The following is a 17,280-nucleotide window of genomic DNA, read 5'->3' on the forward strand; positions in this document are numbered from 1 at the left end:
ATGATCTTTTGGATCCTTTCAAACATTTTGACAGTTGAAACCTATCACTTCCCTTCAAAGAAACTTAGCATTCTATAGAATTATAGAATTATATAAAATTATTTATAACAAGAGCTGAAAGGACGTACTTTTTTTTTTTTAAAGCACCAACTTTCAAAACAAAGCTGTAAGTACCATCTTTTTAAACATCTGAATGAGCTATCTTTTCTTCTCCACATTTTTATCAAAATTATCCATATGGAATAGCAAGTAGCATGGAGACATGCTAAGAAGGTACAGTAGGAAAAAATGTACGCATTTCATTCTTAAAAGCACTATTAAGTTGCATTTCCTTTATTATACAGCAATAAACACATTTCAGCAAAGAATACAAGGCCATAGGATCAAAGTCAAATATATGATGAAAGAATACAATTGAGTAACTGTATTAAATTAAACAAATTGTATAACACTTAAAATACATTCACACTTACTTCCTGTCATTTAGTCATTCAGGTTTGGTCTTTTAATATGGGAAACGTAGTTTTTTAACAGCCCAAAGGACCACAATAATTATTGGTTTATCCCAGTTTTGGGGGGGAAGGGAGGGGGAGAATGAGGCGAATTACAATTTTTTAAAGACCATTCTAAAACTTAACGTATTATCCTATATTTCATGTTTTTGAAGACCTTATCAATTTTGTGTGATCACTATAATCAGAAGGACTGCAAAACAACCACAACAAGAAAACAAATCAAAGCACAATTTGTGGATCATGCCTGGTCCACAGGCTATTACAATATATTAGTGAAATACAAAAAGTGCAATTGTAAAAAGACAAAAAAATAATCCTATATATTTTTTTAAAAGGCTGATCTTTAACTCACATTAATAGCATCATCAACATGCAAGGTTTTTATATTTACGAAAAGAAAATGACAGGGAAAAATCTATGAGGTTTTTTTTCCCCATAGGCCACACTAGCAGATACTCATGTATTTGAGATATTAGCATAATATTTTACCCAAGAAGAGAATTTCAGTCACAAATACTTTATATATCAAAATATAGATCTAGTTTTCTAAATTTGCATATCTGTTGTATTATATGAAAACCCTGTTAATATTTGGTAAATTGGAATGTTTCACTTCAGTACTCAGGGTAATGCAGACTGCCCCTAAGCATATTTAGCACCTTAGTTATTAAACAGTTATGACAAATCTTAGAAAACCACAGATCTTAAATGCATTAATTGTAAATAAAACCAAAACCTTTTATGGGGAAAATCTGGTCCATCTTAAAATAAGATGACATCTTAGAAGGATTCTCTGAGCTTCAAATTTTTGCAAAAACAGTATTTCAAGTAGAAAACCCCAAGCTCCATTAATCTATACAAATGATATTGATAGAATCCTGGAATGGAATGAAAGTCACTTTCAAGCAACCGCTTTACGGCTTTCAGGTTGGGTCAACCTGAAATACTGAGTTTCTATTTTGAGAAGGCTGGGATGCAGCTGAATGGTAAATTGAGTGCCTTTTTCCCATCGTGGATAAGTTTTAGGAGTAGAATGCCATCTGAATTTTTGTAAGCATCGTCAAAGACAAAAATGCATTTCAAAATATTTGTCTTGTCCGTTTAAATGTCTCATGAGGTTACCAGCTGGCAGAGCACAAGGGAAAGTGCTGCCTGAAGCTCTCAAAGCAAAGCAAAACTTAACCTTCCATAAGAAGATGCCTCTCAGATGTACCAGGACTTCAGTTTTCATGATCCCTAGAAGATTCATGTATAGAATGGGTCTGGAAACAATGGGTGTACTTAGTATGAGTTATCTCCACAGTATTATACAAATCCAATCAGTTTAAAGTGCATGGACCACACAGGAAGTGATTATGAGTAGAAAGCAAAGAAGGTGATTAAAATGTAGGGGAGAGAAAACTAATGAGGCTCAGAGATTATCTATCTGTGTCATAATAGTAAACTTTATAGAAGATACATGTATATCAGTGAATTTGTGGCAATAGTTTCTTTTAAAAAAAGAGCAAAATAATTTTTAAAGTGCTGCATTATTCCAAGAAAAATGTATAAAAGAAAGGAATCTCATAAAAAGGAGGATTAAAAAATACAACATTGTTTGGGTGGATAATGATGTCTACTCTAAACACTAAAACCACATACAACAGAGATATAAGAAAAGGAAGGGAAGAGAGCAATTGGCAGGTTGAAGATATGAAATTAAAAAGGCATTCCAGTGAGAGGCTCAGAATGTGTGTCCAAGGAGAAATGTTCTCCTTTATTTAAGAATGGGTTACCTGAGAATTTTTATATCACACTGTTCCTTAATGGACAGAAACAACTATAGCAGAAGTTCTTTGATCGAAGAGAAGTCTTCATTCCCATTCACATTAAAAAGCCATCCTCTTCAACTTTTCCCATTAAATAAGAGTTTTAAATGAACACAAATAGTTAAGTGCAATTTCACAAATGAAATATGTGCAATTAATGAAAACATAAAGATAAACTACATATAATGTTATATAAGGCTGGAGTGTTTACCAATTCCAGATATGATAAAGATCAGAACAATGTGAGTTCTACTGAGGACATGTCCCCCTTTGCCAAGCCTGTAATAATAGGAAACGGTAAGTCAAATCCTGTATGATTTACTGTAACCACCAAACTAACAAATACTGTTCCATTTCTAGTTATTGAACCCATAAGGGGTTTGTGCTTCAAGTGAACAGTTATTGGGGACACTCAGAAGTATTCCTGCACAAGGTTCATAAGATTCAGGGCTTTCACAACAAGCTTTTAGTGTCAAGTTGCTTCAGAAGCTTTTTCCAAATTCATCGCTTTGGAACATGAATGATTCTACAGAAAGGAATGGAAAGGATAAGTTCTACAAAGACCTACACACAATCTGAATTTTTGCCCTTACAATACACTGTATCAATTTAAACAGAAATATTAAATCATTTTAAAATTTACTTATGTTCTTCTTCAGGCTGGCAATTTAATCAAAAAAGTACACTTGGTCAAAAGATGAAAAGGTCCCAGTGTAGAGAGGATTAAAATTATAAATCAGTGCATCAGCCTCAGCCTTTTTGCTGGAAAAATGGTGATTGCTCTTCCGGGCTGCAAAATATTGGACAAATATGGATTATTTCATGTCATCATCTTGTACAATCCCAATTCTTTTGTTAACATTATGCTTAGAGACTCTAACACTAAATATAATCCAAAAACTTCCCGATTATTACAGTTTAGAGGATATGTCCCAGACTTAAAGCTCTTTCTTCTTTCAACCTGCCCTCCTTGTAGTTTCTGTGAAACACCATATTTAAAGAGAACAGGGGAAATGTATTTGACTGAAATTAGCATTGGAAAATCCCAGGTTTATATTGGGTAAAAGGTAGATGTCTTTTTCACAAAAGACAAGCAACTGGTCAAAGGTTATTGTGGAATAAGTCTTGCTCAGTGTAGTTGAAGTAAAGTATAATTTTCAATATTGCAGCCCCCATATCTAACCATTCAGTCAAGTAATAAAATACAATCTATGAAATATGCTATATTTCCAACAAATATTCCATTAATAAGAATTTCATATTTGCGGTACAAACACTGTTAAAACATAATGATCCTTTTCTTTTTGCTCTTTTTTTTAAAGAAATGTTTCATTATATCCACTCATATCCCTTACCAAGGTTACTTACCTTCATTGACTAAGAAGTTAGCTAGGAAAAATGTTACTTTTATAGATGCTGATGAATGTGGAATGCCAGTTGAATTTTTCCATTCAAATGGATTTTTTTCTGGATGCCACTGAACACCATAAATAGGGTATCTGTAAGCTACAAAAACAGAAAAACTAAATTACCAAACTTACCCACCTTATCATCTTCAGAGACAAGTTATTGGAAGATCTTGAAACTATGAGTTGCTTCATGTCAAGATGTGGGGTGTAAATTTAATAAATAAAACTTAATAACTAAATAAATAGGAACAAAGAGCAGAATCTCAAAATTATCAGCCAATGTACTGCTCAATAACTCTTCATAAAGTAAGACTCTATGTTGTCAAAATGGCTATATTGAAGGGAATTCTTATTACAGAAGCTTTCATGACAATGTCTCTTTTCAGTCTTGATTATAAAGACTAATAGGTCTACTCTTTAAAAATTAGAATATAGACCAGAGACCACTGTGCCATCCATTCCAGTATTGCCTGTTTTGGCAGTAGCTTACTTCTTTGCTCACTTGATCACTTGAACTATGATTATTTTAAACTAAAGGTATAGAGTTAGTACTCTGTTGCTAAACTATGGTACTATTAAGCACAGCTTTTTTAAAAAATGCAATTAAGAAATAGTAGTATATACTACTAATTTAACTAAACTAACATAAATTAATATAATAATTCTAATTTGATAACACTTTCATTGGTCAATAATCTGAAAACTAAAGAATATACCTCAACTGAATATGAGAACATTTGCAACTGTCTACTTCCACCGAAGGTTTACTTGATAAAATACAATTTACATTAACTTCCACTAACATAAGCATGCCATAAGAGCATAAGAGTTTTAGTCAGACACATATGAAAGTACATAAATCAGGGAGAACAATAGATGATGGCCACAGAAAATTTCAGAGTTATGTTTTCTTCAGCCTTCCTATTTCCTCTACTAATGTAAAATCTGTAAAATGACATCATTCTGTTGCATGTTTTCTAATTCTCCTTTGTTTTGTTTGTAAAAATAGAATAGTGGAATGCAATGACCTAACAATAAACACAATAAAACATGCAGTTTTAAATGTATAAGGAAAAGACAGAGGTAGAATAACCTCTGGAATCCATCTTATATTATTTGAACAAATGGGTCCTTCTTCTTTACTGTGACCACAGTGTAGGGATAGAGGAAAGGTTACGTAAAGACATGCTCAGCAAACTGCCATGACCTCAGTAACTGGTTACCTCTTAACCTATGAGCTCCCCTAATTAGCAGAACCAGGCACTACCAGAAACTATTGAGTTATGTGAGATTCTATCCTGGGTGGGATGTTCTTAGAGATTGACAAGGAGAATATGCCAATTATTGGTATTGGTATTTTGGTATTTTATTATTTGTATGCCGCCCTTCTCCGGGAGGACTCAGGGTGGTGAACAATTCAAAGGGGAAAAAAGGGGGGAACATAAAAGACAAAATACAAATAATAAAAGTAGACAACAGTCGCACAACCATACATGTCGAGAGGGGAGGGAACTCATCACCCCCAGGCCTGCCGGCAAAGCCAGGTTTTGACGGCTTTTCGGAAGGCCTGGAGAGAGGTGAGGGTCCGAATCCCTGCAGGGAGTTCATTCCAGAGGGCCGGAGCTGCCACAGAGAAGGCCCTCCCCCAGGTAATAGCCAGGTGGCATTGGCTGGTAGATGGCACCCGGAGGAGGCCAACCCTGTGAGATCTAATGGGTCTGTGGGAGGTAATTGGCAGCAGGCGGTCTCTCAAGTACCCAGATCCAATACCATGAAGGGCTTTATAAGTTACGACTAGCACCTTGAAGCGTATCCGGAGACTGATCAGTAACCAGTGCAGCTCGCGGAGGATAGGTGTAACGTGGGTGTACCATGTTACACCTACAATGCTGTTGCTATATGCACATTGCTTTGCTTGTAAAAGCTGTATAAAAAGAATAAACCCTGCAAAGGCAGGGAGGCATTTTGGAACGAACCCTGTATGATTGATTTTTGAACCCATCACCACGGCAGTTTCTGTGACCTTCAGCAGATGTTTTGAAGTGGGTAGAAAAGAAAGAGAAAACCTATTCCACCATGTTGTCAGTACAAAAACTGTTTCACTAATAGGCTACCCATGCAGTGGCTACAATTTTTAGTTCTAGACAGCATTTAGAAATTAATTAGGTATTACCTTCCATGGTGGATATGAATTCCACATTATGAAAATTAGTTGTTAAGATCTTATAAAAGTTGCGCAGTTTCTCATTTTTTGTGTAATTCTGTAAAAAAAAGGTAATCATGATTTAGACTAATTTTTTAAAATAAATTTATCTGCATCATTTTATCACAATTTCTCCGTGGCGCCCAGGTGGATCCCTTCTCCAACTTTGCACCAACTTATTCAGTCCAAATTTCCAAGTTTGGCCTTCAACCCACCTTTTGTGTCTCTAATGCACCTTGAGACCACAGACAGGTCTCATGAAAGTAGAGGCAAGAGTATGGGCAACCATATTCAACTACTAGGTAGACTACTCTTTCCCCCTCTTGGTCTTGTCCAAATAACTATGTGGGATGATTTTCAGTTCACATGGGGGAGAAAACAGTGACATCTAAAATATCATCATTGGGATTCTTTCCTTCTAGTCAGCATGGGATATGATTAGGCCAAAGTTCTCAATAAACAGCATTTATCAGATGCAGAGAACCAATTGGACCTAGCCAGGTTCCCAACCTTTATCAACTATGAGTCCAATAGGTAGTCCGCCTCCTCTCATGGCATATTTAAAAAACATTCAAGTACCTAACCACCCAAGGGCCTTTACTCTGACAAAATGTCAGGCCTTCTTCTCAGCTGTACTTGAAAACTAATACAGGGAGATTCCCTACCCTAAAAAGACAACATCTCTATGACTCTGGTCATTTAGAAACTACAGAATATGTACTTCTACAATGCTTATATTAAAAAGATATTCATCCTAGCCTCATTTCGCCATTATTGCATACATACTCAGGATATCAATCCTGATACAACATACAATGGTACCCTATTCTTCACGCTTAAAATTATGTCAGACCTGTGCCACAAATCAGGTTTCATGAGCAGCTAGACCAGGGTGTCAAAACTCTCAGGTCGCAGGCCGGATGTATCACGTGCTAGACCCGGGTTAGTGAAGAGGTAAAAAGTCCCAATATGTCATGTGACAACGCCATGACAATGAGAGTTTGACACCCCTGACCTAGACCATTATTATAGAATGTATTATATTATGATAAATCTATTTTGCCAGGCTTTTTAATGCCCATTTATTATTCCTACCCCTCCTTTTAGACTTTTTTATATTTTTTATTTAGCTTTTTTTCTAACTTTATTTTTGCATTTTATATTTTTTTATGCTTTAAAATTCTTTGTATACCCCTCCTCCTTATGCTGGTCTTTGACAGCAATTGACAAGAAATTACCTGCATAGATAGGCTCCAGAAATGAAAGTGTGAAGATACAGGCTCTGAAGCTAACAGTTCATATATCTCTTCAGGAAAATCCTGGAACATCTTACTGTGGTTTGAAGCTTATTTCCAAAAGCAAAACAAAATGAAACACTACTCATCAACATCGAGAAGAGCAATGATTGGGTTCAAATTCTATGTTAGGCTGCATACCACAATTTGTAAACCGTAGTCGTTATATTCACCAACTTGCTAAGTCAAAATGCAACATCTGAATTGTGTCAACCAATATTGCCAATTGACTGCTAGGCACTCTTTTGCTTGCTCAGATTTGGACTGGAGACCAAAGTCAAGCCTCTATCCTTCTTGGGCAGATGGCCACTTAACCTTCCTGCTGCAGAAATTTGTGTCAAATGCTTAATTATGCCCAGCAGCCAATCCGGAGGGACATATTTGACATGCTCACATATGAAAATAGTGATAGATAATGAAAGATAGATAATGAGATCCTGAATGGGACTCTAAATTTTCTTATTCCTCATTCAGCTTTTATACATTGAAAGTATTAGTGTCATGATTATTCAAATATATTGTCCTTAATACATATTTTAAAACAATTCCTTGTAAACAGCTTTTCAATTTAATCAAGAAAATTATAACCCACATATTTCTGAAGAAATGAGTGTCACAACAGTAGGGAGCTAGAAATTACACTGTATTATTCCTAACTCAGTCCTGCTGTCATTAAAAAGAATGTATGACTTGAGTGTCGTTTTCCTCTTTCTATTCCGAACAAGCAGAAACTTTTGTTTTTATAGCAAAAAGGTATTGTCAGCATAGAGGTTGAGTACTTTTGAGCTGCACTAGATTTGGACTAGATTCAGGAATTAGTCACAAGATAGAAGCAGAAAGACACTGATCCACCCAAATACTGTACAAATACAGTATTTGTATACAGTTCTTCGCTTTAACTCTGAAAATATTATATTATTAGGAAAAACTACTGAATATGCTGAGCTGTCAAGAATTCTTATTGTATTTCTATTACAAATAGCTAAGGAAATGCAGCTATTCTGTTCATTTTCATAGGGGAAAGGTTAACTGTCCTGTGTCATGCATTCCTTAAACTACTACTTCATTGAGCTTAGATCATGTTATATTTGCTAAAACTTGTGAATTTTCACCTTGAGTAAAATTCAGCGGCATTGTGAAGCCATTTGTATTTGTCCGAACGAGCAAGTTTTCTCCACTCGTGAGATAGGTGAGCAATTCGTGTCCTAAGCATGTCCCCCAAATGGGAAAGTAATCTTCTCTATCATTGGCCTAGAAAATGGCAATGGGAAAAAACGACCAGGTCAATACACAAGATCATAGATTAATCACTAAATGTTTTGAATTATAACATCCATCAATCCCAATCAGCAGTCATCACATTAGAACTATATTTGACTTCCAAAGCCATTCAGATAAAACCTTCATTCTCCATTAAAACAACAAAGCAGTCTAGACATGACAGAGTATATTTTGCCTTGAGAGAGAAAGTGGGGGGATATAAATCAAGCAAACAAGCAAAATTAAATTAACACAATAACTGTAGCTTTGAGAACAGAGTCGATGAGTGTGGGCAAACATTCCACAAGTAGGGTTTCTTAATTGAATTGACATATTTTCTTTTCAAAAATCAATGTCCAGTTGTTTATAATTAGCAGAAACATAAGCATTGATTGGCCCAAATCCTGTATTAAACTAATACAGACTAAAATGAGGCTAAGGGCGAAGGGAATTTAATATGCCGTTGCAAGATAATAGGATTTATATTTGAAATGCATCTATCAGAAGTATTTTATTTACATGTATCACACTCTCATCAAGATAATCCTGTTTTACATAGTAGATATATCAATTGAAGCACACACACCTCAATTAACTATTGAAGCACACATACTTCTATTGACAAGGTTATGCAAGCTGAAAAATGTGTAAACATGACTCACCTACAGCCTTCATGTCTCAAACATTAATACAGCTTGACTTGAATGCTAGAACACTTACCTCTAGTGCTTTTGTATAGAATATTTTAGCCACTCTGGAAAATTCAGAAGTTTCAAGATCAACACCACCTCCCGGAAAAAGTATTCTAAGAAAATATGGTTACAACAATTTGATTATCAAGAACAACGTCTCAGCTGATTTCAGTTAAATGAGGGTTATAAAGTAAGACCTTTTAATATATACAACAAGCTACAGCAGTAAATGCAACTTAAGCTTTATTTCAGCTTCTTCTTTAATAACTCATTAGTTTGTATATTGCTCTAAAAGTCCAATATCTAAAACGTCTTCCAGTTCTAGTCTGCACTTACTTTAAATGCAAATTAGAATGTAGTTCAACAGCAATCAATGTTATATTTATTAAAAGAACCAGAGAAACAGATGAACTACCATTCTGGAAACATACAGTATTTAACTTTGGGCTAAGAAGCATTCAGTCCTTCAGAGATCATACTTCCAAACTTCATGCATCATTAAAATGATATATTCCTGATATATTCCTATTTGCATTGCTACAATTTATTATTCTCAATAATGTAAAGGTAAAGGTTCCCCTGGCATATATGTGCTAGTTGTTTCCGAATGTAGAGGGCATTGCTCATCTCCGTTTCAAAGCCGAACAGCCAGCACTGTCCGAAGACGCCTCCATGGTCATGTGGCCGGCATTGACTAAATGCCGAAGGCACACGGAGCACTTACCTTCCCACAAAAGGTGGTTCCTATTTTTCTACTTGCCTTATGTGCTTTCAAACTGCTAGGTTGGCAGAAGTTTTGACATGTAACAAGAGCACACTCCAGAATGCGGCGCTAGAGATTCAACTCACTGAACTGCCAACCTTCTGATCGACAAGCTCAGCATCTTAGCCACTGAGCTACCTCAGTAACTTTTTTATTTATCAAGTACTTTACAAATTTTCTCAAATTGTGTTTCTTATAAGGCAGGCTGTTCTCTGTAATAGTCATCCTATGAATTTTCCTGGCTGGAAACTAAAATCAAGATCTTCAGTATCATTTTGATATCTTGATACTCCTTCCCCTATAACTAACTTTACTGTTATACCAGAGGCGGGTTCCTACCAGTTCGCACCTATTCGGTAGAACCGGTGCGTCAAATCTACCGAACAGGTTAGAAGAGGTTCCACCAGTGGACCCGGAAAGCAGGCCACACCTACAGAAGAGGTTCCAAAATTTTTTGAAACCCACCACTGGTCCTTGGATATGATTATTCTACACTATCATGCTCATATTTATAAAACTCAGTGCCTCTGTGAAAGGTAAGGATGACTACTGCATTTGTGGTGCAATCAGAACATTGTGTGTGTTGAAGTTGTTTTAACACAAACCAAAGATGCCTTTTAAAAAACAAGTTTACATCATATTCTTATGCATGCCAGTGCTGTATGTGAGGTAATTTAAGGTGGTTCTGACAAGTGTCGTTGGCATCTTCATATCCGGTCACATAGGCAGCAAGCCACTCCCATCCGGTCACATGGGTGGCAAGCCACTCCCACAAAGGAGGCCACACCCACAGAGTAGGTTCGAACAATTTTTGAAACCCAATACTGTGTTTTACTTACCCATTTATAGAACGGAATATCTCATCATATTCTTCATTGGAACGATTCAATCTATAATAATTCAAATGAAAATTTCTAGCCTGAATATGTATCATTCCAATGTTAGATTAGAATTGTCTTAATCACTAAATGCAAATAAAATTCATCTTTAGTAATACCAGAATGGTTACTCAATATGAATCAACTACTCAAAATAAAAGTTACTATCCTTCTTACAGTACTGTAGATTGACTAGAAAGTGAAATGAATTACACATATGGATTATTATGGAGGAAGCCTGAATTCAAACTGATCACTGAATCACTTTGGAATACTAATACTTTTTGTATTAGTATTGTAATATTTTTAATGGGATTATTGCAATGGCAACTTTTTCCTCCAAGAATCTTCAAGGCAGCATATATGAATACTCCTGGATCTTCCATCTAATTTTATCTTCAGAACAATCTCAGAGATAATAACTTTAGTGATTTTTTGGCTCAGTAGGTGAATATATTTATATCCTTTTCTTTAGGACCTTAAAGCAGTGTGTATTGCGCTTCCTCCTCCGTTGCCCTCCACAACAACTCTGTGAGTACAGCTGCACTAAAAGGAGTCAGCTTCCATGCCTGAGGTGAACTTGAACATGGTTTTCCCCAATTCTGGTCCACCATCTTAACCATTGCACTCACTATGATGAGTTTCTGAATATAAATTTGAATGTAGACATTCCTATTCCTAGTACAAGACTCTAATTATTACATATGACATCATATGTGACTGTGATAGCACCAAGAAGTATTAAAGTATTTAATTCCAGTCCTGAAGACTGATATTACAGTTCTTAAGCAGCTTATTCACAACAGCTGCTTCTAATTCCTCAACGTTGAATATTAAGTCCTAAGTACGTTTCTGTGTGATATTATTCAGTATCACATGGTATCTTGAAGACAAATTTAATTATATGTTTTTTTTTTATTTCTGGCATAGCATGGGAGCAGATAGTTCTTAGCAGCTTACCGTACTGGTATTACTCTTGCTCCAGCTGATTCGATGAATTTCACATAAGAAGCAGCAATGTAAGAACTTCCAAACTTCTGAAAATTTTCAAAAGTTTCCTGAGCTAATATTCCTAAACCATCCAGAAAAAGAGAGAATGTATATTATATATTTGTGCCATTCTAAGACTGTACATAGAGGCTGATGTTAAAATAATAGAGCTGTATTATTGATATATTTTGAAGTATTCAATAATTGTTTGAATCCTTTCAAAAATAAATCTATCTCAGCATCACATGTTGTGCTATGCAATAGGAATGTCACATGTTTCTACATAAACTTGAGAACATGGTGCTTTTCAAATCTTTTGGACTACTGCATTTAATTCCCAGTCAGAATGGTCATCTGGGTCATGCTGACTGGAATTCTAGAAACTTTGATCAGACCACTTGGTTGCCATTAACATGATGTAGAAAACATGTGGAGACTCTAGAGAGAGTGCAGAGAAGAGCAACAAAGATGATTAGGGGACTGGAGACTAAAACATATGAAGAACGGTTGCAGGAACTGGGTATGTCTAGTTTAAGAGAAAGAAGAACTAGGGGAGACATGATATCAGTGTTCCAATATCTCAGGGATTGCCACAAAGAAGAGGGAGTCAAACTATTCTCCAAGGCACCTGAGGGTAGAACAAGAAGCAATGGGTGGAAACCAATCAAGGATAGAAGCAACTTAGAACTGAGGAGAAATTTCCTGACAGTTAGAACAATTAATCAGTGGAACAGCTTGCCTCCAGAAGTTGTGAATGCCCCAAACTGCAAGTTTTAAGAAGATGATGGATAGCCATCTGTCTGAAACAGTATAGAGTTTCCTGCCTAGGCAGGGGGTTGGACTAGAAGACCTCCAAGGTCCCTTCCAACTCTGCTATTGTATTATATTGTATTGTATTAAATACATTTTTTAAAGAAATCCAGCTTGTTTAAATATGATCTTGGACTAGCTTTGTTCTTCAAAATTTAGTATAAAGAACAGATTTCAATAATTATTTTACCATTTGTGGTACATGTTTTCTATATTGATTCTAAAAAAAACCCTGAACATTGTCCTTTATTTTACGTAGGATGTGTACCAAAACAAGGTGAAATCCTTTCAATCTTTTCCAGTAAATTATGCAATGTCACAGCATGATCTATTGCACAACCATTAGAAAGAGTCATCTGCTCAAAACATTCCCAAATACCAGCTCAACATTCACTAAATGCTGGATCTGACACTTCTTCGTTCCAAGATTTCAGTGACACAGTAAAGAAGTGATAAGAAATAAAATAGCAACTTTAAATAGGAATAGATTAATCACTAAAATCACTAACAATTTTATAAATTCACTTTAAACTGAGACAGATAGTCCTCGACTTACAAACACAATTGAGCCCAAAAGTTCTGTTGATAAGTGAGAAAATTGTTAGGTGACTCTTGCCCCTTTCTTTAAGACCTTTCTTGCCACAGTTGTTAAATGAATCACAGTAATTGTTAAGTTAGTAACACAGCTAAGTGTATCTAGTTTCTTCATTAACCTTGCTTGTGAGAGAGTCACAAAATGTGATTACATGATCCTGGGACACTGCAACTGAACAAATATGAGTCAGTTGCCAAGTGTCTGAATTTTGATCATATGACTATGGGGATGCTACAATGGTCATGTCACTTCTTTTAGTGCCATTGTTAAGTCAAGGGTATCTCTTCCAAAAATAAACAGTATATAATACTTTTATTATACTATCTATGTCATATATTTGATGACAATACAATAGGAGCCAATACAATAGAGTTATTGACTACAACTTCCATAATTCTCAGACCCTGTGGAATTAGAGTGATTATAGTTCAAAATATTTGAAGAGCAACAGGGTTGATTTGAAGAAATATAATACAATATCCAAATGACTGAGATTTTGTATCATATTATAAAATGTTTTAGAAACATCATTTTGTATTTGTATCCAAAACTTAATCTGTATGGTCCTTGGTGCTGTCTGAGCTTGGTGATTTTCTTGCAGATGTTTCATTACCCAAACTAGATAATATCATCAATGCTAGAAAGTAGTAGGCTTTGCTCTTATTTTTATATATTAGTGGTTTTGATTGTTGGTCTAGAGTTGTAGATCAATGTCTTTATAGCTGCTATGCATTCATATATTTATTTTAAGCCTTGCTTGTAATCTGTAAATCTTAATTACCTATTATCACTATCCCATTATGTTCCTCATCAAAATCTCAGAAAGCATTTGATGATGTAAAATTGGAAACAAAATATTTGGACAATGAAATAATTTTGGATCAATTGAATCAGATCAATCCAAGTGCCTTCTCATTCTAGAAGTGTTTCTCAACCTTGGCAACTTGAAGATGTCTGGTTTTCAACTCCCAGAATTCCCCAGCCAGCATTCGCCAGACATCTTCAAGTTGCCAAGGTTGAGAAACACTGTTCTAGAAGGTGGATGATTGATATTCATCTAGAAGGTGGATGATTAGAATTCATTTTTTGTCATTTCTGCCTGTTCTTCATAACTTAGAACAGTGTTTCTCAACCTTGGCAACATGAAGATGTCCGGACTTCAACTCCCAGAATTTCCCAGCCAACATTCACTGGCTGGGGAATTCTGGGAGTTGAAGTCCGGACATCTTCAAGTTGCCAAGGTTGAGAAACACTGACTTAGAACAATTAGTTATGTATATTGCTACTCCAACTGTCTCTGTGACATCTCCCACTGCTTTTCCTTTCTACAGTTCTTTCTAGCAGCGTCCTTTGTATATTGCTGTATTTGATATATGCTAAATATATCACTCCAAGAGATTTTCAGGATCCAAGAATGAATCACAAATATTCATTTCATGTTTGATTATGTACTGTTTTTTCTTAACTAATTATTTTTTTAAAAAAACTCTCATATTCTAACCTACCTCTAACCACATCCATCTGAGGTTATATTCCCTTTATTTAATATTGGCACAACAGAGAAAAACAGGTAGAACAACAACACGTATATCCAGACTATTCCTATTCATGCCTTATGCACTTCTTCCAAGAAGCCAATGTAACGGATTTCGGTCGAGGAATAAATAGAATTAGAATAGAATAGAATTCCTTATTGACCAAGTGTGTTTGGACACACAAGGAATTTGTCTTTGATGCATATGCTCTCAGTGTACATAAGGAAAATAAAATACATTCATCAAGAATAAAAAGATACAACACTTAGTGATGGTCAAGGTTACTAATAATTTAAATAATAACAATTAATAATAATTTCCACCCCCTCCCCACTCTTTCTCTTTCTCAACACTGAAAGCACTGAAGTCGTGGGTGGCTAACTGTCAGCTTCGCTACTCCTGCAACATCAGCGCCCTTCTACTTACCAATAATCGGTCGCTCGTTCTCATTCCGCAACACAAAGGAGACCGCGGAGCAGCAGCAGAAGGCGAGAAGCCCCCAAGCCCCGCGAACTTGCAGCCCCTTTGCCATAGCTGGCGTTCGCCCAGTTTACTTGAACGCAGCTAAGCTTTCGAAATAATCCCACTCTGCAAAGCTCTTCTGCTCCAACACTCAGGCGCGAGCCAGCTTTTGCAGCCGCGCCCACTTGTGATGTCTCTCCGCCACCAATGGCACGCTGGGAAATGTAGTCTAGAGGGAACTGGTCTTCTCGCCTTCCGTCTAGAGCTCTCATTTTGTTACTTCTCAGAGAATGTTGTTTTGAATAAATGAAAAAAGATTTGTGTGGATATTAGGGAGCTTCAAAATTTTTTATTGGGGAATGGATTTTTCTGCCCGCTCAAGAAGTAAGGAAATTCCGTGAAAATTAAGACAAAGTTCCAAACTACTGTCCTCAAAATTGATTGTATAAATGGTATTGCAGGTTATTTGATCATAGCTTAAGTGTGTAAACATCGACGGTCAACTGCTGCAACTAATAGAGTGCAGACTAATAAAAGTGGGCATGCAAACAGAAAAGACTAATAAAATTAGTAGTAATAAGTAAAAGAAGTAAAGAGTAAAAGTAGTAATAAATAATAGAAGGGTAGTATAAGGTTTAGAACAGGTTCCTAAATTGGTTTACATGCTGGAGAAGAATGTGTGCGTTACTAAGTATATTTAGGTAGACCACTTATTAATGTGTGCAACGGTTAACCTATTTCTGATTAGATTATATTTAAAGGAATAGGAGAAAGGATTCCCTATCTAGTTTAGATGTAAATTTCATACATAGGATATGTAACAAACTAACATTTTTGAAAGATTGGAGTTAAACACCTCCACACTGACAACCTCTGTATGCATGAACATGTGTTTTATAATACACAATATGGCATTCAACTTTCAGCACTACTAGAAGTCTCCTTCAGTTCTTGCTGTAATGCTATACTCTAGGACAGTGATAGGCAACCTTTTTGGCGTGGTGTGTCAAAAATCGGCAAAAAATCAAGCATAACTCGCGTTGTGTGTCACTTCGACAAAAACATAATTTTGCGCAATTTATAGTTTAAACTACAAAAATATATAATTGCAATATAATTGTATTTAATAAACCAAAAACAAATTATTTAACATAGCTGCTTAGTAACTTCTTTGTTCATCAGTCGATTTCGTATGTTGCCCTTGATATTATTATCAGTATCACTTACCAACGGTCCTGCTTAGCAACCAAAATGTTGGCTCAGAAACTGTGGCATTGAAGCGTGCAAGTCTTAAAGCTGTCAAGTTACAAGAACCTTGCACCCCTAACCCTTTAGGAAAAAAACCCCAGGGGTCTTCAAACCTGACAGCTTTAAGCCTTGTGGACTTCAACTCTTCAACTAAAAGAGAGACTGATAAATATTAAAAAAAATAAAACCAAAAAGCAGCTACTGCAGTGGCTTAGAATTTTACTCAATTACTGTTGAGCCCATGGAAAGTTCTGCAGCCCCAGGAGCAAAGGAAGGGGGACGGAGAGAGAGAGGTGGCTGTTTGGGGTGCTTGAAACCACCTGGCCCTCCCCAAAGGAAACCCTCATTTGCAGGATGAGCCTCGACTGGCTCTGCCCAGCGGGGTTACCCCAAGCGCCATTGGGCAGCGACGGATGCTTATCCTTTTTCCTTCGGCTGCTTCAGCTGGGACTTCAGACACCCCAAGGGGGGGACTTTATCGGGCCTCCCCCTCCCCACCCTTTGAATGAAGGTGTGATATGGCTCCTCCATCCCTGCTCTTTAACCCAGCCAGAATTACAGGAGGGCTGCCCCCGTTCTGCTTTCCGGGGTGGATCTTAGCCGAGGGACACCAAGACCCCAGAATGGGTGGGGGTGGGTGGGGGAAGGGCTTCTTGACGGAGGCCACGATCGACTTTTGGAAGTTGTGTTTTCGTAAAATAAGATTAACCTTTGGATGTGTTTGTTCCGCTCGGCCAGTGGCGTTTTCTCCCACTTAATCCCGGCGGATCCTGATATCTGAGCTGGAAAACTGCAACCCCCCGGAAATGATGACGCC

General features: G+C 36.5%; 1 protein-coding gene across 1 annotated transcript; it reads right to left on the minus strand.

Annotated features, from left to right (window-relative positions):
* Positions 1-312: 312 nt before the first annotated feature.
* On the minus strand, positions 313-15,386 carry GGH (gamma-glutamyl hydrolase). The gene is made up of 9 exons (XM_032222245.1): positions 15,180-15,386; positions 11,784-11,895; positions 10,785-10,835; positions 9,211-9,295; positions 8,343-8,481; positions 7,174-7,280; positions 5,906-5,993; positions 3,692-3,829; positions 313-3,113 (listed from the first exon to the last, which is right to left on the minus strand). The coding sequence occupies exons 1-9, from the start codon at positions 15,283-15,285 to the stop codon at positions 2,992-2,994; spliced, it is 948 nt and encodes a 315-aa protein (XP_032078136.1). The 5' UTR covers positions 15,286-15,386; the 3' UTR covers positions 313-2,991.
* Between the last annotated feature and the right edge of the window lie 1,894 nt (positions 15,387-17,280).

The sequence above is a fragment of the Thamnophis elegans genome, chromosome 8 (genome assembly GCF_009769535.1).
Source record: "Thamnophis elegans isolate rThaEle1 chromosome 8, rThaEle1.pri, whole genome shotgun sequence".
In the NCBI taxonomy this organism is placed as follows: Eukaryota; Metazoa; Chordata; class Lepidosauria; order Squamata; family Colubridae; genus Thamnophis; species Thamnophis elegans.